General features: G+C 37.8%; 1 protein-coding gene and 1 long non-coding RNA gene across 3 annotated transcripts in view; one reads left to right on the top strand and one right to left on the bottom strand.

Moving 5' to 3' along the window:
• Nucleotides 1-3,741: 3,741 nt before the first annotated feature.
• Nucleotides 3,742-6,067, top strand: LOC147873953 (uncharacterized). The gene is made up of 2 exons (XR_015534910.1): nucleotides 3,742-4,038; nucleotides 5,881-6,067. It is a non-coding gene; the product is annotated as an uncharacterized LOC147873953 (long non-coding RNA).
• The window catches only part of Cad87A (cadherin 87A), a 296,199-nt gene continuing 276,468 nt past the window's right edge, over nucleotides 4,079-23,809 (bottom strand). For both annotated transcript variants that reach the window (XM_022069888.2, XM_022069890.2), the window contains 22 exons: nucleotides 23,136-23,259; nucleotides 22,436-22,627; nucleotides 21,687-21,784; nucleotides 21,102-21,257; nucleotides 20,814-20,946; nucleotides 20,478-20,693; nucleotides 20,111-20,268; nucleotides 19,283-19,555; nucleotides 17,865-18,051; nucleotides 17,253-17,473; nucleotides 16,381-16,578; nucleotides 15,695-15,866; nucleotides 15,326-15,528; nucleotides 14,400-14,508; nucleotides 13,756-14,045; nucleotides 12,900-13,075; nucleotides 12,334-12,469; nucleotides 10,764-10,888; nucleotides 9,509-9,610; nucleotides 8,937-9,063; nucleotides 8,397-8,561; nucleotides 4,079-7,331 (listed from right to left, as the gene is read on the bottom strand). In XM_022069888.2, the coding sequence (XP_021925580.1) occupies nucleotides 7,164-7,331; nucleotides 8,397-8,561; nucleotides 8,937-9,063; nucleotides 9,509-9,610; nucleotides 10,764-10,888; nucleotides 12,334-12,469; nucleotides 12,900-13,075; nucleotides 13,756-14,045; nucleotides 14,400-14,508; nucleotides 15,326-15,528; nucleotides 15,695-15,866; nucleotides 16,381-16,578; nucleotides 17,253-17,473; nucleotides 17,865-18,051; nucleotides 19,283-19,555; nucleotides 20,111-20,268; nucleotides 20,478-20,693; nucleotides 20,814-20,946; nucleotides 21,102-21,257; nucleotides 21,687-21,784; nucleotides 22,436-22,627; nucleotides 23,136-23,259 (3,729 nt within the window). In that variant the 3' untranslated portion in view covers nucleotides 4,079-7,163. The remainder of the gene's footprint in view (nucleotides 7,332-8,396; nucleotides 8,562-8,936; nucleotides 9,064-9,508; nucleotides 9,611-10,763; nucleotides 10,889-12,333; nucleotides 12,470-12,899; nucleotides 13,076-13,755; nucleotides 14,046-14,399; nucleotides 14,509-15,325; nucleotides 15,529-15,694; nucleotides 15,867-16,380; nucleotides 16,579-17,252; nucleotides 17,474-17,864; nucleotides 18,052-19,282; nucleotides 19,556-20,110; nucleotides 20,269-20,477; nucleotides 20,694-20,813; nucleotides 20,947-21,101; nucleotides 21,258-21,686; nucleotides 21,785-22,435; nucleotides 22,628-23,135; nucleotides 23,260-23,809) is intronic.

Here is a 23,809-nt window from a genome sequence, read left to right as displayed (position 1 = left end):
GACCGAGTCAGGCACTCACCGCATTAATCAGAGACACTGTACATGAGAAAATTTTGAAAATTTCCAAATTTTCAAAAAATCAAAAAACGTTGGAAATTGTCCAAAAAGCGCACAAAACCAAAAAAATTTGAAAAATTTCACATTAAAATTTTTTTCAAAATTTTCAAAAATTTTCGGTTTTGTGCGCCTTTCAGACATTTTCCAGCATTTTTTGATTTTTCAAAAAAATTTGAAAAATGTCAACATTTCTTTAAAACACTCCCCAAGAGATGCTTGCCAAACTCGGTGAATGACTAACCCTGTCTCTGCCGGACTCGGCCACTATCGCGCCCGGTTGCTACATGCCTCGGTGCCTGCACCAACCGGTCTCTGCCTTACGTGTTGTGTGCCTCAACAGTCTTAAGTGGAGGCACGTCACAGCCTGTCATACAGAGACCGGTCCGTGCAGAGACCGAGTCAGGCACACACCGCATTCGTCAGAGACACTGTACATGAGAAACTGTCAGACAGAGACCTTTCCTGCAAGGCATCGGGTGGTTGAAATTTTTGAAAATTTAAAAATTTTCAAAAAATCAAAAAACGCTGGAAATTGTTCAAAAAGCGAACAAAACCAAAAAAATTTGAAAAATTTCACATTCAAAATTTTTTCAAAATTTTCAAAAATTTTCGGTTTTGTGCGCTTTTCAGACAATTTCCAGCATTTTTTGATTTTTCAAAAAAATTTAAAAAATGTCAACATTTCTTTGAAACACTCCCCAAGAGATGCTTGCCAAACTCGGTGAATGACTAACCCTGTCTCTGCCGGACTCGGCCACTATCGCGCCCGGTTGCTACATGCCTCGGTGCCTGCACCAACCGGCCTCTGCAGGACTCGGTCTCTGCCTTACGTGTTGTGTGCCTCAACAGTCTTAAGTGGAGGCACGTCACAGCCTGTCATATAGAGACCGGTCCGTGCAGAGACCGAGTCAGGCGCACACCGCATTCGTCAGGGACACTGTACATGAGAAACTGTCAGACAGAGACCTTTCCTGCAAGGCATCAGGTGGTGGAAATTTTTGAAAATTTCAAGATTTTCAAAAAATCAAAAAACGCTGGAAATTGTCCAAAAAGCGCACAAAACCAAATAAATTTGAAAAATTTCACATTGAAAATTTTTTCAAAATTTTCAAAAATTTTCGGTTTTGTGCGCCTTTCAGACAATTTCCAGCATTTTTTGATTATTCAAAAAATTTTGAAAAATGTCAACATTTCTTTCCAAACACTCCCCAAGAGATGCCTGCCAAACTCGGTGAATGATTAACCCTGTCTCTGCCGGACTCGGCCACTATCGCGCCCGGTTGCTACATGCCTCGGTGCCTGCACCAACCGGTCTCTGCCTTACGTGTTGTCTGCCTCAACAGTCTTAAGTGGAGGCACGTCACAGCCTGTCATACAGAGACCGGTCCGTGCAGAGACCGAGTCAGGCACACACCGCATTCGTCAGAGACACTGTACATGAGAAACTGTCAGACAGAGACCTTTCCTGCAAGGCATCGGGTGGTTGAAATTTTTGAAAATTTAAAAATTTTCAAAAAATCAAAAAACGCTGGAAATTGTTCAAAAAGCGAACAAAACCAAAAAAATTTGAAAAATTTCACATTCAAATTTTTTTCAAAAATTTTCGGTTTTGTGCGCTTTTCAGACAATTTCCAGCATTTTTTGATTTTTCAAAAAAATTTGAAAAATGTCAACATTTCTTTCAAACACTCCCCAAGAGATGCCTGCCAAACTCGGTGAATGACTAACCCTGTCTCTGCCGGACTCGGCCACTATCGCGCCCGGTTGCTACATGCCTCGGTGCCTGCACCAACCGGCCTCTGCAGGACTCGGTCTCTGCCTTACGTGTTGTCTGCCTCAACAGTCTTAAGTGGAGGCACGTCACAGCCTGTCATATAGAGACCGTTCCGTGCAGAGACCGAGTCAGGCACTCACCGCATTAGTCAGAGACACTGTACATGAGAAACTGTCAGACAGAGACCTTTCCTTCAAGGCATCAGGTGGTGGAAATTTTTGAAAATTTCAAAATTTTCAAAAAATCAAAAAACGCTGGAAATTGTCCAAAAAGCGCACAAAACCAAAAAAATTTGAAGAATTTCACATTCAAAATGTTTTCAAAAATTTCAAAAATTTTCGGTTTTGTGCGCTTTTCAGACAATTTCCAGCATTTTTTGATTTTTCAAAATTTCTTGAAAAATGTCAACATTTCTTTCCAAACACTCCCCAAGAGATGCCTGCCAAACTCTGTGAATGACTAACCTGGTCTCTGCCGAACTCGGCCACTATATCGACCGGTTGCTGCATTCCTCGGTGTCTGCACCAACCGGCCTCTGCAGGACTCGGTCTCTGCCTTACGTGTTGTCTGCACCAACATTTTTAAGAGGAGGCACGTCAGAGCCTGTCATACAGAGACCGGTCTGTGCAGAGACCGAGTCAGGCACACACCGCATTCGTCAGAGACACTGTACATCAGAAACAGTCCGAGACAGACTGGTTCTGCAAGGCATCAGGTGGTGGGATTTTGACAATTTTGAAAAAAAATTGAAAATTTTTCGAAAAATGATGAAAAAATTTTGAATGTGAAATTTTTCAATTGTGTTTTGGTTTTGTGCGCTTTTTGGACAATTTCTAGCATATTTCGATTTTTTGAAAATTTTTCAAAATTCCACCACTTGATGCCTTGCAGAAACGGTCTTTCTCGGACTGTTTCTGATGTACAGTGTCTCTGACAAATGAGGTCTGTGCCTGACTCGGGCACTGCACGGACCGGTCTCTGCATGACACAGCACTGAGAAGCCCAGGTGCAGCAGACTGCACTTGAGGCTGACATGGACTTGCAGAGGTCGGTTGGTGCAGACACCGATGCAGGCAGCACTTGGTGAGACTGATTCGGAGTCCGTCAGAGACAGTATGTGGCGTTCACCGAGACTGGCATGCATCTCTTGAGGAGACCTTTGAAAAAAAATTGAAAATTTTCGAAATACTTGAAAAACATTTTGAAGCTCTGATATTTCAAATTTTTTAGTTTTGTGCTGTTTTTAGACAATTTGCTGCATTTTTCGATCTTAGATAATTTTCAAAAATTTGAATATTTCTTCATATTTCACCCCAATCGTTTCCTGCCGCACCTGGTCTCAATCGTAGCCTGTCACAAAGGGACGCTGTCTCTGCCGCACTCAGTCTATACAAGATCCGGTTTGTGACGAGCCGTCGCTGTAAATTTCGGCTCCTGAAGAGACCGAGTGAGGCAGTGACAATGTGCGGCAGAAACGGTCTTGCAGAGACCGTGTGGCAGAGATTGAGTTAGGCAGAGATTGGTTGAAGCACAGACCATGTCAAACAGACACACATTGAAGCACTTACCGTGTGAAGCAGAGACTGTGTGCTGCAGATACCGAATCAGGCAGAGACCGGCAGAAGTAGAGGCCTTTTCAGGGTGAGACATGGAGAAGCACAGTGCGTTTAAAGCAGAGATAGTGTGAGGCACAGTCCGAGTACATGGTGTGTGCCGGATCTTAGTCTCAGCCTCGCCAAGGCCCAATCTCTGCCGGACCCAGTACCTGTTGAACTCGGTCTCTTCCTGACGTGGTCTGGGCCTCGCCAAGACACAGCTTCCCCGAGACACGGCCTCGCCGATACCTGGCCCCACGGAGACCCAGCCTCGCCGAGACCTGGTCCGTGACGGATCATAAAATAGGTTATTATATAAGCCACATATAAGACCATCATTCCTGTCATAATACAGTCTGCTATGTACGCCATATAGGATTCTCATTCTGCTCATTATATAGATGACTATATGAACACAATCTACATAAAACTTGATCTGAGTGCCACTGTAGTGATCAGAAACTGAAATGCACTGTGAACGATTCAGACACGAAAGATCGTTTTGATTACAGCAACACATGTGTGGATGGAGCAGCAGGGAACATGTTAAGAACAACCAACATCTTCACTAAAACGACGTTTTGAACAAAATATTCCACATGGCAACAAAAGGTACTTATAGGCAATCCATATTCATGAGACTGAAAGGGCATAAACAAAATTCTGTTTAATATAAATAAAGTATGTTACACTCAGTTGCATCTGAAACAGAACTCTGCCACATTTGTACACATTTTAATTACAACAAAGGAAATGTTAATCCTTAACACTGAACACATATGTACAGTCATATGAGTAAATTATTGAGCCACCTATTTTCATATTATGAAATAAAAAATATAGTTTCAGCTCAACATAATCAAAGCTTAATTATAGTCATGTATGTGCAGGTTGATGACCTAATAACATATTTTTTACCTAATTACCCACACCTTTATATTTTATATTACAATTACCAGTCACATTTTATCAACAACCTGAAAATCCTATGTTATAAATTAAGCTTTACTTATGTTTACTGATATTTGATTTATATAACCGCTAAAACCATCACTGTTCACCATTGTGAAAATGAGCGAGAAAATAATGGCCTACTATTTTCTTCACGATTATGTATAAAATACCACAAACACTTCTGTGCATTTGGCACTCGGATTTTACAGTGAGACTTTAGACTTTGCATTCTTTTTTTTACCTCTTCCCATACAAGAGCCATTCTTTACCAGAATTATTTTTCTACAAATACCAAAGTGTTCTTTTCATTAGAAACTTTCAACATTAATAAACTCCATGGTAAAAATATGTATAACTTCTAACAGTGTATACTAAGTTATTTTAAGAAACCTTATGGTGTCTGTATGGGGAAATGCCCAAGGTGAGATGAAAATGTAATTGGTCATTAAATTGTTAGTTTTGGAATGGGGATATTAGGAGGCATTTTGGTGATAGTAGAACCCCATCACATCTAAAGACAAGAGCATACATAATTTTAAATGCATTTCCCTGGATGTCCACTCAAGAAGCACACAATTACAAAAGTAAGAGGGATGAATCCACAATGTCCACTGTAACAGTCTTGTGCAAAAGTTCCTCAAAACCTCATTTGCAAATTCCTATTTCAATATATTCACAAATTATCATTTAACAAACTTCAACACACACTAGAACAATCCTTCTAGAGATCTCTTTCTATAGTATTGTCACCTTGATTTTTCTTAAATACCCGATTTATCCAAACACCACACACTGAAATGTCAGGATTCTGTATGGTCCTGACGACTGTGCGATATAATTGGGGTTATTGAGTTTTTGGACTTTGTCCATCGTCCAAGGTTAAAATGCGCACGATGTTTCGAAAACAGGATCTGTTTTTGTCTTCAGGTGCATGGGGCAGGGACACCTACTCTGTTGGGTCTGATAGAAACAGCTGATCTCAATCCAAAAACCCAATATCCCTGACTGAAATGTCATAATGAAATCAAATTTAGATGCTCATCAAATTGGATGATTTGACTTGTGTAGCACAAAATTCTATACATGAAATTGTATAAAATGCAGCAGTAAAAAAAGTAAAGCTGTCAAACTATACGCCATGTATTCGCTTGGGGGGAGAGGAGATATAGCTCCTACTCATTCTTGACCTCGGCACTAGATGGGGGTGAGTGGTCAGCATCACACCCCAACCATGCTTTACTTCCGGGAAAGGACCCCGGTACCCATTGGATAGGAGGCTGGGTGGGCCCCAGAGCCCGTCTGGACGCAGAGGCTAGAGGGAAAATCTTCTGCCCCCGTCAGGGATCGAACCCTGGTCGCCCAGTCCATAGCCAGTCACTATACTGACTGAGCTATGCCAGCTCCTAAAATGTAGCAGTAGGCAGTTGGTAATATTGTTTGCAGGATAACCAATACGTGAAATGAAAAGCATAAGCTACAAGACTTTACCTTTTCTTGCAGCAGGATCTAAGGAGAGGTGTGGAGGCGTATTGTCAATTCTTGCCAGTCACTTCAAGGAATTCCACGGTAATTATATCATCTTAGTGACATTTTACTACATCCACAATTGGCTTTCGGCACTGTTTGGGTCTATGGTAATCACAGCTGTTGGAAATTAATAAAGCATAGCAACCACAATCATTTACCATCTCTGAGAAACTAATGAGAATCAGAAAAAATAGATAAATGTGCCAAACAGTACACCTTTCCTATCTTCATACTTGCCACCATAAGAATATGAAATCCCACCTTTCTAATCTTGTTCTACGGAGCAGCACTCACTAGTAGCATTCTCAAGGGCAAAAAGCAAAGAAAAGCTTTCTTCATGTATAAATGAAAGGTAGGAGTTTGGTTATTTCTTCTTCTTTATTACACCGTCTCCTTTACAGGAGGTTGGTGACATATTATGAACAGGGTCCTTCCATCCTTTTCTCGGACTGGGACCTGTTCATATATGTTTTTAGGCAGGTGATACAGAAGTGGTTTGCCATTGCCTTCTTCTGTGTGTGAATGGAGTAATTGTTGGGATGTACAGAGAAAATGGGGAAACCCTGGAGGAAAACTCTGTGTTGCCTAGACCACTGCCTTGACCAACAAAGTTATAAATTCAGGCACCGCCGGGAATCGAACCTGGGACCCCAGGATTACAAGGCTAGCGTTCTAACTGCTAGACCAACGTGGCAGTACTTTGGTTATTTAGTGTCGAGTAAAATGCTCCAATTGAAGGCACAAAACCTGGAATACAAAACTAAAACAGCAACTGACTTCTGTGTATGACAGAGAACAAATGTTGCAAAAAAGGCTTCCCTGTCATCTGGGACAGTGATGATAAGTTTAATTTTGATTGTAGTGACAGAAGCAGTGAAGAAGCATTTGTATGTACGATACCCTAGCCATTATTAGGTATTCGTGTTATTGCAGTTTTATCAACCATAATGTTTGCTTGTGCAGATTTCCAAAGTGGGACTAGTCATATCAAAATAATTAATCACTTTCTGGTCTTCAGTATCAGATTCATTCATTAAAACGATAACTTTTTCTTAACGCTACAAACTGGGATGTCCATCTTATTTGGGGGTGTGTGGTATGTGGATAAACGTGGTATTTCAGTGCTATATCCAATATAACAGTTCATGTTTCAATATCACAATACTGACTTTGCTTCATAGATACATTATTGATATGAGTTACGTCATTAAAAATGGCAATTCTCTGACCAGAATGCATCCGTCCGCATATACATATTAGATAAGCTCTGCTACAAACTCAGGTTGCCCGTCCTTGTTAATGGTGAGGGCAGTCCGTGGTCTAAATGGGTCATTACTGCCACTCACCACATTATTACTTCCACCTAGTGGCTGATCTGGAACTTGAAATGTTGATCCTTGGAACCCTAATGACGCCTCATACATCTGTACATACAGAGATGCAATCAAGAGTCATTAATGATGTTGCTCGTTTGGATATTGGTGCAGTGCAGACTGGTCAGTGTTTCAGAAAAAACCATACTGTGTCCATCTTCGGGGATAAAGATGGAGACAGAGAGTTTCTCCAAAACTTTAGCACCTACAATCCAGTCCAGTGGTATTCAACCTTTTTGTTTGCGTACCGCCAGATATAATTTCTCTTCAACTCTGTACCCCCAAAGTTGTTGGTGTATAATTCAAGTTATACATAGTATATAATCCCCCAAATTGAATGTCCTTACGTCTGGTCCTCCTGTGGCTAACCCTAAATCTGGCCCTGATTATTCAGTGTTTATCATAAAATAATATATACATATTTTTCTTTTAAATTTCACGTACCCCCTAAGATGTCTTCGCATATCCCCGGGGGTATGTGTACCCCAGGTCGAATACCACTGATCCAGTCTACACAGAGCCACAACCCAGATCATCATCATACTTCTCTCTGCCATGAAAGCCTCAAATCTAAAAAAAAGTCATTAAATTTAAGTTTGTGATTTTATGATATATGAAAGTGTGACTATTTCCAAGCTGTAACTATACGAGCAATTATGTGGAGGTGAGAAAGTAGAAGTTGCTAGGTCTGTCAAGAAATTTCTGACATATCATGGAACCCAAATTCATTATGGTATTCAGAACAGTCTACCTATTTACATAATTAAATTCCATTTCTCATGATATAACATGACTCTTCACATATCCACATAAGCAAACTGAGTATAACTGAATAAATAAAAAATATTAAATATGTGTGAATATATAAAATGTTTTCCTGCATTCATATGCATATATTTTCAGCCTTATTTAAATATAAGATAATTTCACAGGTGTGAAACTAATACCAGATGTCCTTAAAATACTGGAAGACAATGCAATTTTTAAATTTGTCTAAATGTTCCAAATTTGAGTCCTGATGCTTGAAAATTTTAACTAATTTCTTCGAAAGATGCTTAGGTTTATAATAAAAGTTTCATATATGTTATGAAGAATTTCCAAATTAAAAGTACTTACATCTCTGGGAGTGCTTCGAACAGAACCATGAGCACTTTCATTATTGTGTAGAGTCATGCCTCCCGACAATGTTGCGTAGTCTCCCACGTCCTCTCGCAGTGACATCACTGCACTGAGAGACCCACGGCGTGTAGGATGCTGGATTGTAGCATAGGTATTGTCTACCTAAAACGGATGCAACATGAACTGGCGGTCAGAAAACAGTAGTGCCCTTTCTTAGTGTGTGAAAAACATAGTACATGTTGAAGATTCCCGTCTTCTGGGTTGTTGCGCTGCATAGTCTGGTCGATGTTTACCAACGTTTCAGAGGTAATACTGCCTCCATCATCAGGGCAATCATGTCTGATATGATCCAAAATTAAATATGCCTTTAATGCAGTAGAAATAAAATAATAAATTTAATATAAATTCAATTAGAATTCTTGAGGCTGAAACATGTGAATGGATTGATGATATTCCAATTATATGTTGATCTTACATAATTTGAATAAAGAACACGACAAAAAAGAAAAGATAATAAAGAACTTGAATGTGCATTACCTGAGAGAAGTCTTCACTCTCTGGCCTTTCCATCGGTGGCTGTGGTGATGTGGTTGCAATACCCAAGTTTTCTGGCTCACAGAACACCTGCATCGTCAGCTCCTGTTCCTCATACAGCTTCAGCTTTCTGCAACAGTAAACAGCACTCATACGTTATTTACTCTTAACTAAATACACCTAACATTTTCTAAAAATATAAATGTATTTAAGTGGTCATTCCATGAAACAGATTCCTTCATAAGAAGATAGCAGCGCACTAACCTAGTCAAGAAATTCAACACCATTTATGGAATCAAAAGATTTATTACCATGTTTACAAGAGCTATGTTAGGTCATTACAAAGAATAAAGGGTACATCCACCTGCAAAATGTCAATGGACCATCTATAAAACAGACTGTATGGATTGAATTGGCTTGGGGTCACAGAGATGAAATTTTGGGTTCTAACTAGTGCTGAACGCTCACATGAGAACTTGCACTGTAAATGAGTTAGTTCATTCATTTCATGGAGGTAATTAATGAAGCTCAAATACTAAGGTGCTGTATTTAGGTAACAAGTGTCCATAACTTACTGTTCAATCCATAATGGATTCTCTGTTGTATTTAAATCATCAATTATTTCCTTTTTTATTAATGCTTCTTTCTTCTTGAGATCTGATGGTGCTGTAATCACCCTGAAATTAACAACAGATATCTAATGCTTTATTTTGCAAACCTGCAGTAGTAATCAAAATGCTATTCAAGATATTGAATTCATCATCAACTTAGTTTTAATTCTTTACAATGTACAATTGTTTATTTAATGGTAACACGAATCAATAAAGTAGTATTCTGGTTGTAAACTAACATTTTGGAGGAATATGCTGCTTCTGTCTTCAGGGTTGTTTTAAAATTAGATGAAACCACATAACCCAGAAGACAGTCATCTTTGCACTCATCGCCGTGAGCACCTCAAAGCCTAACATCTGAAGAACTTTCTTTCTTTCTTTTCTTTTTTCTTTTAAAAAAAAGGATTTTTAATGAAGTATAGATCTGCTTAGACATGTGAACATGAGGCCAGCGGTCAAGCTAGTAGGCTTTGGCTCTCTGGAGCTGTTACGCCACGGATTTAATTTTAATTTTTAATATATGTGCTAACATAACTTAAGTATTTAGTAACAGCTTAATACTTAAACATGTAGTCAAATACTTAGCAGTGACAAACTATTTATAAACAGAGAAATTAAATCTGAAAACCATAAGGTGCTGGCTTGATTTTAATCCTTGAGTTAATGCTTCAGCCAGCTAAATCCTAAGCTGTGACACACAGCCAAAAAACATTACTTTATGCAGAAATGCACATACAGAGGTGGTTATTGTTTAAGATTTGAGGTTTTCTCAGTGGTGAGTATGAAGATTTCTGTCTTCTGGGTTGTTGCGCTGTGTAGTCTGGTCGATGCTAACCAACGTTTCAGAGGTCATACTGCCTCCGTCATCGCCCTGATGACAGAGGCAGTATGACCTCTGAAACGTTGGTTAACATCGACCAGACTAAACAGCGCAACAACCCAGAAGACAGAAATCTTCGTGGTTACTGTTGGTCCGATTTTAACCAAAATTAGAATGCACTAATAAATTTTAGTGAAATTCCCCAATATCACTATTCATGAATATCTATTCAGCCATATCACACTGTTTCAATCATATGGACAGAAAGATGGACACAGTTTTTTCAACAAGGGGTCCTCTGGGGGTATACACACACCTAAAATGTTTTGGTGCAAAATAAGAAGCATAGGAATTGTGAGACAGTGCTACATAATTCATTGACAAATCATGTTTTCTTACCAATGCCTGAGGCAGCAGCAGACAACTACGAATGTGATACAACCAACAAAGAGCACTATAAGTAGAGCAATTAAAGCAGCCAGAGCTGGATCAAACGGCTCTTCATGTACACCAACAAACGCAGGCTATAAGGAAGCAAAAAACAATTAAGTTATTCAATATTCACATAGAACTAAAGTTTTATTAAAATTACAATTAAGTAATTATTTATACAGTAGGGCCCCGCTTTTCGGCGATTCGCTAATATGGCGCTCAACAGCTGAGTCAGAGAAGTGCGTCCGGCACCATTTTCTCGTCGCTGATTCAATCTGTTTACAGCTTTTATGCGCTCCGCCTCTCTATGTATTTCTGGCAATTTTTCAGTTATGACAAACTGTATATTTATATAATATTTTTGTGTTAATACAGTGTAATTACAATGGCGTCAAAGGGTAGTAGCGATAAAAAGAGGAGTCGTAAGCCTCTTACTTTAAATACAAAGTTAGAGATGATTAAACTTCGTGAACAAGGCATGTCTGGCCGAGATAGGATGTAAGCTAGGCCTAGCTCGCCAAACTGTTATTGCCATCGTGAATGCTAAGGAGAAAGTGTTAAATGAAATTAAAAGTGCCACACCAATGAACTCTAAAGTCATAAGAAAAAGAGATAGCCTTATTGCTGACATGGAAAAACTTTTAGTTGTGTGGATTGAAGATCAAACGAGCCACAATGTGTGTACTACTGATATTCATTTTACTTTCATATTGTTTTCTTAGGCCTAGCGCTATTGTGCACTTACTATATGATAGTGTAAACATCTTAGTAGGCTTTGATATGTATTTGCAATTGAAAAAAGGCAAAGATCCACTTTACGGCGATTTTCGCTTTATGGCGGGGGTCTGGTCCCTAACCCGCCATATAAGCGGTGCCCTACTGTAATGCTCATCTCCTTTCAAAAAAGGTTGGAAATTTATAAATAACTTGTTGTTTATTCCCATGACATATAAAAGCCAACTGTCCATCTGTCTCTTGTCAGAGAGACAACCGAGGGAAAAATATTAACTTTCATGTATTCAACATAATGAAATTAATATGGGATTTTAATTTTTTCCCCCAAATGCTCATAATATGGTGGCCTAACCAATGAAACAGTTTTTTGAGGACCATACACCAAATATAACCGACTATAATACAATTTATTTGCATTTCACAGATCCTTCATAGGCTGTAGCCAAGGTTGTTGTGTCACGGCACAAATGCAATACTTGTTTATAATATAAATAAAAAATTAGATAGTTATGACAGTAATTTACAGTCAACTACATTTGTGACACAAAAATAATTACACAAGAAATCGTCACCATTGCTGCTTGTATGTATTTATAATAATAACTTCAGGATGTTTTGTTCGATGCCTATCAATGCTTTTCCCTGTTCCTTCAACGTGAGCGTGGCTGGTTTCCATGACTCATTAATGGACTGATGGAGAGTCCTCCTGCATTCCATATCCTAGAGGTGGAACTTGGTATTTATTGAATTTTGTCTCTATTACCACTAACATCTAATGTTTACTGAGCAGTGTGATACATACCAGAACATTTTCAATTGCAAATCCAGCGTAGTAATCCTTGAGGAAGTCATATTTTGCATCTATAACCTTCAGTACTTCAGGTATTGAAGCAATGGTCTGACTTGGCCCATCCACAACATGGAGGTACATGTCACACCTTGAAAATTAAAATTACAGATTCATGTAGTTATACAGCAGTAAACTAAGATGCATTCTTATAGAAGTATTTTTCTTTAACAGAATTATTTTTTTGATTTGACATTCTCACGACAGTAAAGATGTTTACCCTCGTCTCCTGGAATGTGATGCTGCGTAGTCTTGTTGAGTGGTTACCGGTGTCTTGGAGGAAGGTTGGTAACGACCTACAAGACTACACAGTGTCACAAACCTGAAGATGGAGGTAGTATGCTCCTCTAAAATGTTGGTAACCATTGTAAGACTACATTATGTCACAACCCAGAAGACCATAATTCAACGTCAGATTCAAACTATGCTTATATATGAAAAATTTAAAAAATTAAGAAGGTCTAAGAGCTGTTTGCAAGAAATGTAAGTTCTTTACAGAATGTATCAAGGTCATAACTTACCAATCATGATGTATGTGACCAGAAGAGTCCACATGATATCTGATGTCGTCTACAACCACAAGACTTCCGGTTACATTGGACAATTCTGCAATAATCTCATCTCTCTCATGGTGTACTTCCTTAGGCGGTCGTGAAAGTATTACACGGATAAGTTGGTTTGGTTCAAAGATCCATACCTATCACATAACAAATCAATTAAACCACCATAGTTTTTCGTGAATCAGAAAACTTAACACTGCTATTATTCAATTTAAAGAATTGTACAGCATGATACTGTAATAAAAATTAGAATGACTGGAAAGGTGTACTCTTCTGAGTACACTGATATTCCAAAGGTGTTCTTCATGCCACAATCATATGAAAGGCAACATTATTGCATAAAGCAACTGCATTAATGTAATCTGAAGTCATTGTTGTGCAGCAATGTGTTATGACAGGGCAACTTATAGTCCCACTGTTGTTGAAAAATGCAGATGAGCATTTCGGGTGTTTTTCTTCATGCTAGAGTGCGAAGAATACCCAACAATGGAACATAAAAGATAAAAACACATTACGTACTACACATCATTCACATTCATTTAACATATTGAAGCCCAAAGCCAAATGTTATACTAAACATTGCATCATCCCACTAAATAGAATGGTAAAAATACATTTTAATTGATGGCTATTTGCTGCACCAAGTTACAAACATCATGTGGGGATGCTTTTGTTGCCATACAGGCATAAATAACCTCATTACTCTTAAATACACTTGTAATATGTGGCCTATAAGAAAATATACGTAACTAAAGAAGAGGCACTGTTAAAATCAAAATAAGTTCTGGACAAGCACAATAGTAAGGCATTCTCTTACATGAACTTTGGTTGTGGCTTCTCGTTCTGGTAAAGCCTTTTCTTTGGCAACGATGTCCAGCACAAATCTGTCCTGATTGTATTCAGCCATATAATTAGCAGTCACAAGTTTACCATCCTCTGTCACATTGAATGGGGATGGGATAATGGATCCCCTTGAAAGGTTTGAGCCAAACTTGAACAAGTTGGATGCTTTGATGTAATAAGACAATGTTCCATTATCTCCTGCATCAGGATCCAATGCTGACAACTTTGCCACAAATTCGTTGATATTTGCCATTGCATTTACACCTAGAAACAAAGGATAAATTTTAAAAACTTCCTTAAATAAAACAAAATGTAAGTATCATATGCAATTTGAATGCACTGTAATAAGTAGTATAATCTTTGTGTGAGTTATTTACCAATTTTATTTCAATTATCTCCATCTGAATGTTGTATATGGAAAGATTATCCATCCCTGCACACTTCTATTATCACAACTCTTATAACACAAGACATTTTTATGAACCCTGTAAACTATTTCCAAAAGTTACAAATTAAAAAGTGTTAGCAAAAAGATACAGAACCACAACAAATTTAAAAATCTAAAATGACTCAACCAAAGAAAAAGTGGGTACCAACGAGTTTATACTGATTTCTTACCAGAATAATAATTGGAGTGCTCAAATTTGGGTGGATTATCATTCTCATCAAGTATTGTTATTCGTACATGGGCAATACTTGTGTCCCTCTCTGAATTATTTTTTTCTGCCTGAAATCACAACATACAAGGATTTACTATAAAGCAATGTTTCAACAAGAGCATGTGGACATAGTACACACTTCAGGAAATGTACACATAGCATAACAATTGTGGCACATTCGCCAAGATTTGGAGGCCGACGACTTATGGTTGCAAACACACTTAAAAATGTGGACCTACAGTTTCTACTTATATGTACATCCTTAAACATTAGTGGAATTGGAAATGAAGGAACAACACTGCCAGAGTCATGAATATGTTAAGGAGTGGCTCAATTAAGACATGAAGTGACATGTACAAAGGAGAATGCAGTAGGTTGGGGTTTGAAAAAGTGAGAAGTTAGACTTCATTAAAGTTCATATGTAAATGCTGACCCATGTAACATGAACACAATGGCTGAAAAAAGAAAACAAATGCAGAAGATAATTAAAACACCACTAGACTGAAAATAATATGATATAAACTAAAAATTAGAGTAAGGTAAAGGTAAAGTTATCCACCATGCCAGGTAGATGTATTGGGGAACAGAGGTACAGCTCAAGACACTGGCTGCTTTACCCCCGAGGAAATATCCCTGGTACCCATTAGATACGAAGGGGGATAGGCCCCCAGTGTCATTAACCGTCAAAACAACTGAAAACAAGCCTCTGAAATATAACTTACATCTATTATCCACTCATACAGAGTGTTGCAGTGTGTTTAATACTATCCTGATGCATAATCTACGGGCTAGGTATGTGGACCAAATAGGAAAAGAGGAATAACAGAAGATTTTTTAAAAAAGTTTATACATCTGGCCCATGGTGAGTGCCCTATCTCTTTTTACCTCAGATGCATAATACTGCGGATAATTGGTAGCTTTGATTAACAGGTTATATTCATCTGTCTCCTCACGATCAAATGAGGTATTAGTGTAGATGCTGCCAGTTGTCCTATCCAAGCTGAAGCTTCCATTCTCATTACCAGACATGATGTAATAATAGATCTTTGCATGTTTACCTACATCCCGATCTGCTGCTGTTACTTTCCCTGTAAAAAAGAAAGAAAGAAAAAAGAGGTCACTTCAAACTGCAGCACTCTCCACTTCTCAAATGCTATAGTTCAGCGTTTCTCAATCTATGGTATGCGTACCACTGGTGGATATACAATTATACAAAACTCCATTTCAATCCAAATGCTATATTTTTATACATACCTACAAGGACATTTATTTGTGAATTTTCTGTGACATGGAAGGAGTAAGGACTTGTACTTTCAGTTACTGGAAATTCTGGTCTGTTGTCATCTGTATCTACAAGTAGCACCGTGAGGAAACGAAGTGTCTCATGTGAGATAGGAGTACCATGATCCTTAGCAACTAGAACCAACTACAAAAAACACAAACAAATTAGGACAACATACAGAAAATGTAACAGTGGTTTTAATTTCCGAAAGAATGGAGCTTCTAGCAACAGGATCACCTTGTATTTTATTAATATCTTACAAACATTATACGCAATGTCCAGTACACAATATAATGGGACCTCATTTTTTTAAAGAATTATGGGGGGGAAAAAAGTTCTTTGCCAGGAACCTCAACAGTGACAGCTTCCAGTTAATTCAAAATAAGTTCTCTTAAATTACTCTTGACTCATACTGATATCATTATTCAGAAGTAAAACTATAAATGGTACTTTTTGATAAAAAATATTCAATCCGCCTGTGACAAAAATCAATTGAATTCAAAATACAGTAATATTTGAGTAAATCTTTGGAACACCTAACTCAGAAACATGTAATAGTACATGGCCCTGTAACACACTAACATACAGCAAATATAAATGTTAGAATACACTGAATTTAAATGACATTGTGGAAAAGAACCGACATCCTTTCACATACCTCATACTTTGCTCGCACTTCCCGGTCGAGAATGATCTTTGCTCTGAGTTCTCCTGTATCAGCATTGATGGCAAACTCCTCTGTTTCTTGTACATTCTCATTCCCAACTTTGAAGTGATAACTAATCTGTCCATTCTCCCCTTGGTCTTTATCAGTTGCTTTCACAGTAATTACCAAGAAATTTGGAAGCCCTGCATTCTGTAACAGAAATATTAGAATGCGTGAGACAATAACCAGAATATTTAGAGGAAGATTTTACACAGTTTTAAGATCTGAGGGCAAAAATGAGCTCCCCATAGTAAACCATTTCAAATACATGTTATACAAGTAATTACTGCACTGATCAATCATTTACTCTTTGTCCTACTTGAAAATTCACTATATATTAGTTTCATAACAATAAATTAATAAAATAAGTGTCTCTTGGAGTATCCATTCCCAAATGATGTATTATGGAAAATTTATTTTGTTTCTATTTCAATTAAAACAAACTATATCTTTACACGACCCAAAAGGAGAGTTTTGAATCTGGAAAAAATGCAATTTATCAGGAGACACAAAAACAGTTCTTTTACTATGAACCAAATTGTCATACATAACTGAACTTAGCCTTAACATTATATTCTCTAACCAGTCATATTACTGAGTGGCTGGGGCCACACGACTGTACAAAGTATGTCCGTTGTAACACACATCGCGACGTCCGTCATAGAATTATGAAGGTGCAAGACCACAGATCGCAACGGCTTCTTCCGGCTCCATTGGGGCAACTGACGCATCACACTGCGGTCGTGTGGCCAGGGTCAGTGTGGCTTGTAGGATTCAGTGATAAGATAATCTTTTAACAACTGTACAGAAGAAACAGCACGTACTTCAGGGACCTCTATAGTTGCATTGGGTAGTGAAGGCATGATGAAGACTGGTTTATTCTGGTTCACATCCCGAATTTCAATATCAATGATCGTTTTATCAGCGTGTGGACCATTCCCTTCCTCATCTCGCCCTTCCACCACCAGATGGAACTCGCGTGCTTTTCCTTCTAATGACTCAGCTGGATATAAAATTCCAGTTTCAGGGTCCATTTTAAAGACTCCTGCAATAGAGACAACATTTGGGCAATAAAGCTGTTGAAGATTAATCATTTGTTATTTAAAACAAGTGGCACACCACATCTTAACCATAAGTGTTACACAATAACCACTCATAAAAAGTGGGTTACCGTGGAAGAACAGACTTGGCAGTCAATCTGTAATTTCTTTAGTAACATAATAGCAATGGTTTACACCATCACCACATCTGAACTCTCCATCTCATGCACTAGTATTTACACTCAAGCATTCGCAGAAGTCTGATTTTGACTGAATACAGCTAAAAGAGAATTCTGATCAAAATACAAGAGAGTGTAAAAAGAGGAGAAATGGGGCAATTCCATCAAAAACTTAACAATTAAAAAAAAAAGTTTGTAATGTGACATGTACACTCACCACCTTCATTACCAGATGTAATGGTGTAACTTACTGCACCATTGTTTCCCTCATCAAGATCTTCAGCGTGAACTTGCAATATTGGTGCTGGAGGATCTAGACGCAGGTTCTCCATAACAGAAGCCTGATATCTTTTCTGGATAAATACTGGAGTGTTGTCGTTGGCATCTATCAGACGAATGTGTATCTGTACAGTGATAACATTTTGATCTTTGAAACTTTAAGAAGGAACATTAAATTAAACTAAAGTAAGGTAGATTTCTGTCTTCTGGGTTGTTGCACCATGTAGTCTGGTCGATGCTAACCAACGTTTCAGAGGTCATACTGCCTCTGTCATCAGGGCCTGAAATGTTGGTTAGCATCGACCAGACTACATGGTGCAACAACCCAGAAGACAGAAATCTTCATACTCACCGCTGTGAAAACCTAAAATCTTACTAAAGTAAGGTACACTAAGTCCTGCGCCGTAGCCGCGCGGTCTGAGGCAACATGCTTCAGACCGGTGATATGGAATGCACGCTGGTTCGAGTCTCGGGGACAGAAATTTCTCATGAGATTTTCGACCGGTGTATAGGACTGGTGCTAACCCAGCATCGTGAGGAAATTGGGGAGCTACAATGGGTAGCGTAATCCGGTCATGAAAACTAGCAATGGCTGGGGGTTCATTGTGCTGACCACACGTCACCCTATATTTGGTTGGATGATCGTTCACCTCTGCTTAGGCATGTGAACGTGAGGCCAGCAGCCAGCTAGTCGGCTTCGGCTCTCAGAGGGCTGTTACGCCACGGATTATTATTATTAAGGTACACTAAACTAAACTAAAGTATCTTACTCTGAGATGAGACAAATGTCAGGACAAAGAACAAGCCCTTAAATTAGGACTGAGGATATGATAAATGTGCTGCTTGATCTGGGCTATTGCACACATCATGTGGTGGTGCTAGATAAATATGGAGAGATGTTAAAATAATGATTAGCAGGGAAGAATGAAGAACTCAGAGAAAAACCTGTCCCAGTAGCACTAAGTCCATTAAGAATCTCATTTGAAGTCAGCCAAATTGATTTAAAACTTTAGGCAAATCTTATTGCACCTCTTTTATAGAATAACCTTTAAAAGATACAGTGACACCAAATTAAATATCTTCCTCTTTGCCGACAAGGTAATTTTAGCAAACAGTAAGGACAATACACAGACAATGAAGTGTCCAAAAAATGTCATGGCTACTTAAATCCGTATCTTTGCTCACTCATCATTCATGACTGTCTTTTTTTACCATTTGACAGTTGAAACAGCACTGTTAAATAACTTACAAACACTGTCTACCCACACATTGCATTAAATTAATTTTCTGAATCAATATCTGTATGATTAGCAGATAAGCAGGCATATAGTTATTGTGATGTGAATGTTAACTCACTGGAACAGCTACAGTTCTTCTCATTTCTGGTGGAGCGTCATCGCTAGCCATGACCTGGATTGTGATGTCAGGAGTGGTTTCCCTGTCAAGAACATCAGGGTTTGCAACTGTCACCTCTCCTGTCTTGTAGTTCACACTGAAATCAGAGCTGTGTTCCCCAACAAGGCTGTACGTCACAGATCCAAACACACCCTCATCTCCATCTTTTGCAGTCACTGTTATTACTGGCGTTTTCTGCAGAGCATTCTCCATTACAGTTGCTTCATACAATGGCTGAAACATATTAATTTTAATGATAAATTAGCTATTTATGAAAAATAAAGTCTTATCTTCCTTAATGAACTGTAATTTACAAATTTAAAAATCAAGTGTTTTTAATGTAATCTTTGAGTAACATAAATCCATAATGATACAACAGAATGAGTGTTAGATCTGTGGTAGTATACTGGACTAATGCACAGATGGTTGTGGGACTGAGTCCTGGTTAAAGCAATTTATTTTATTGTTTCACGTAGATACTGCATAGTTATTTTGTATTTTACATAAAATTACAGTGATGAAGTTGTGTATTTTTACCATACATCATTGTATGACTATATTTAATTTCAATAATGTCACTCCCACCTCACAAGTTCGTGCAACCACCATATTAATATTACCGACTGTAGGAAACTGTAAAGTACGTAGGGTATCACCCAATGGCATAATGTCCATAACAAATTTAATAAAAAATCCGTCCAGCAGTTCTCAAGTTAAATCTACAAACAGACAGACAGATGGTCAGCTCTATATGAATTCATTCCATGTCTATCAAAATAAGCAACATACCTCTGAAAAGACAGGGTCCATGTCATTGATGTTTATGACATTCACACTGACATATGCAGTGGCTGATTTCTGGGGTATTCCTGAATCATATGCAACAACTGTGAAGTTAATTATTTTCACAGTTTCATAGTCAATCCTCTTCCTTGTTCGAACCACGCCTGTAAAATGAATATAAAAATGGTGAGCCATATGATTTTACATGGCTAGGGACAGGGATCAGACACAGAACCTTTGGGTTAAAAAAAAGGATAACTTTCTTATTGGCCAAGTGCCTGTTATAATCTCGTGACCGATTTTTCTCCATGGAGTTACTCAATTAGTCAGAGATCACAGGCACTGTGCTTTCTACAGCAAAATAAATATTTACCTGTTGCATTGTTGATCTCAAAATATTCACTGACTGGATCTATGGCATAGGCTGCAATATTGGAATCAACATCTGAAGCAACAAATGTATCGACTATGGATCCAATTGGCTGCTCTTCGGGGATATTCAACATGTAATAAGGATTTTCTTTGGTCCACGGTCTTGAAAACGTTGGAGCGAAGTCATTCACATCAATAATTGTAATAACCAGAGTGCCTGTAATAAAGAATAATGCATAGTCTATAATACGATGATAAATCCAAACAGTAACTCATATAAAAAAAATTGTAAATCTGTGAGCCACATAAAAAAAAAAGGTAATGTAAACATAAATACCTTTTCCTTGCTGAGTTGTAGGAGCTGTCGTATCAGTGACGAGAACAGTGATGCGGACGACAGCTGCAATGTCTCTGTCCAAATCTCTCATTACAGTCACTTCACCTGAGGTCAGATCCACAGCAAAGAAACTCTGTGCAGGAAGAAATACAGTACAGTGAGACGCTATCCAGACATAATGTTCCTCTGAAAGTTAGTGAAAATATTGGCGTTTTCATATCGTCATGTTGGTTATTCTTCTTCCATCAACACCTAGTTCTTTCAAATGGATGTAAGTCACCAGTATACCTTAAATTCCTCAGTATCAGTAATCTGCTTGCCATTCTTGTCAACAGCTGTTATTGGCTCTGCAGCAGCAAAATTAAGACCTTCTGTACCATTCATATCAGGATCCCTAGCCATCAGAGTATAGAAGACAGTTCCAGGAGATGTATCTTCTTGCACCTAAAAATGGGGAACATCTTCAAATTAATATAATTAAAGTCACTTTTAAAAAATATAACTAAGTAACTAACTCACTTCATAAACTTGGCCATTTATGGAGTCTGATATACATTACCACGTTCACAAAATCCTGCCACTGGCTTGTACCTTGTGCCAGAAGAATCCAATACACATCCTCATATCCTATTTCATAACAGCCATTTTAAAATTATTTTTCCTACCTATTCTTTTTTCGTGGATTTGGAAACCAGAGTTATTATTATTTCAGGAAATTTTAACAAATATCGTGTAATGTATGCTTTCCATAATTTCTGTGCAACTTATGGTAAATGGACAATAGGATATATATAAAACTATAACTCTATGTTATCTAATGAGACTGAAATCTTGAGAACAATATGAGGTTTACTGTAATCAGTCAATGCTTACCTCTGCCCTCTGTGTTGAAGGGTCAAAGTATGGGTCCTTATCATTGCTGTTTAGAACCATGATGGTAAGGGTGGCCGTGCCAGTCAAAACAGGTGAACCTGCAAAAAGAACAAGTTCTTTTCAGTTTAAAAAAATTTAATTCACTTTTAACAAAATAATTGGAGAAGTATAAATTCTGAAATATTAGAAAAGAAATAAATTAGATCACTTTTATCGACATTCCCTCCACAAAACAAAAAGACAGTCGTACATTTCGCTACAGGATTTTGAAGTTCTCAAAAACAACATTTAACATTCATCAGAAGTGGATAATCACACCAAAAATGTGTATAAGATACAATATGCCTCACTGAATTGTACAATTTTTTCTAAAACATATTTTAATTTAAAGAATATTAAAAGACATATTCTTATAACTTACTTCTGCTCCTGACTAATATATGTAGTCTGAACACATCTTCTGTTTTCTCTTCCTGTCTGCTAGCGAGAGCAGTGTTCCTTCCTCATATTGGCTCCAGTTCTCAAGTTACATTTCTTACTTAAAATAATATAAAATAACTACATTTCTGTGAAATAATAAAGTCAAACCTGGAATTACAGTCTATCTGATTGGGTCAAGGTTGGGTAACTTCTATTTAAGAAATTGTCACGGATGTAAGAAAAATATTTTTATCTATATTATCTCATACCAACAAATAAATATGTGCTACTGAGAAATCATAATATAAATTAAGTCAGAAGTCCCATACCTCCATCAACAGCAATGATCTCTATGTTATATGTGCTTCTGTGGTCAAAGTCTAACTTGTTGGCTATTGCAACTACCCCAGTTTCCTCATCTATTTTGAAGTCTTCAAATCCTCCTTTCTGAATTCGATATTTGATTTCTGCATTCACACCAGAGTCTGCATCCGTTGCTGTTACTTGCTCTACGCTTGTGCCTGAAAAAACAATACCAACAAAACACAATCAAACAAGCATAAGAATAAATAACAGACAATAAGTTTTTCTCAGTTTGACATATAAATTACTCCAGGAATATTAGTATAACTGCCAAGAACTACGTAAGACATGTTCTGTTGTATACATGGAAATATTTAAAAAAAATTATGCCAAATTAGTAACAAAATCAATTTTACAGAATATATGTATGATTATTATAGCCTCTGTATGATGAACATACACACATTCACTATTATTATAACGAAATTTAATTAATGGGAATACTGTACAGAAATCGTATTTATTAGGCACATACGCATGATCACTTTAACAAACAAAACATTTTCATTATGACATCAGAAATTATACACACCATAAATACAAATCAATCTGTCAAAATTTACCTTCACTTTTCGTAACATTGCCCTTTATTACTTCACATACAATAGAATAGAGCAAGGTACAAAATAAGGACATGTTAATGACGTTAAAGCTAAGAATCCTTACCAACAGCAGCATCTTCTTGTACTGAAGCCACATAGCTTTCTCTTCCAAACACAGGATGGTTGTTATTCACATCGTGAACTGCGACGGTCACTGTTGCTACACTACTGAACATCCCATCACTTGCCTGCACATTACAATACAATGTCATAACAATCTCTTCGAAAGTTTACTTAAAGATCCTGTACTCTCCATCCTCTACCAACTCCCTTTAGTTAATTACAAAGCAAAATGACTATGTAGAAGAGGAGGTTTTTCGTTTGATTCAAACTAAGTCTAGAACTGAGGATTCGAATGCTTAGATGTTATGTGTTTTCTACATTTCTCTATGGATGCGAGAGCTGGACTCTTGATTCTCCCATGGAGAAAAGAATCAAAGCAACATCGAAGTTCTCAATCTCATGAATTAGCAAAAGGAACTACTGCTTGCCGTTAAGGAAAGAAAGGTCCGGTATTTGGGCCACATCATGAGAGGAGTACGCTATCCAAAATCCAAGGAAAAAGATCCATCGGTAGACCCCAAAACTCCTGGATGAAAGACCTAAGAAGATGGTTCGGATGCACCTCAATAGATATCTTTCGAGCGGCAGTCTCGAGGACAATGTTCGCCATGTGGATCGCCAACCTTCGTTCGGAGATGGCGCAATAAGAATAATAATAATTCAGGAGACCTAACT

The sequence above is a fragment of the Zootermopsis nevadensis genome, unplaced genomic scaffold (assembly GCF_977971745.1).
Source record: "Zootermopsis nevadensis isolate Lab colony 2312 unplaced genomic scaffold, Znev_1.0 Znev_ptg000012l, whole genome shotgun sequence".
In the NCBI taxonomy this organism is placed as follows: domain Eukaryota; kingdom Metazoa; phylum Arthropoda; class Insecta; order Blattodea; family Termopsidae; genus Zootermopsis; species Zootermopsis nevadensis.
This window is presented reverse-complemented; position numbering and strand designations above follow the sequence as displayed.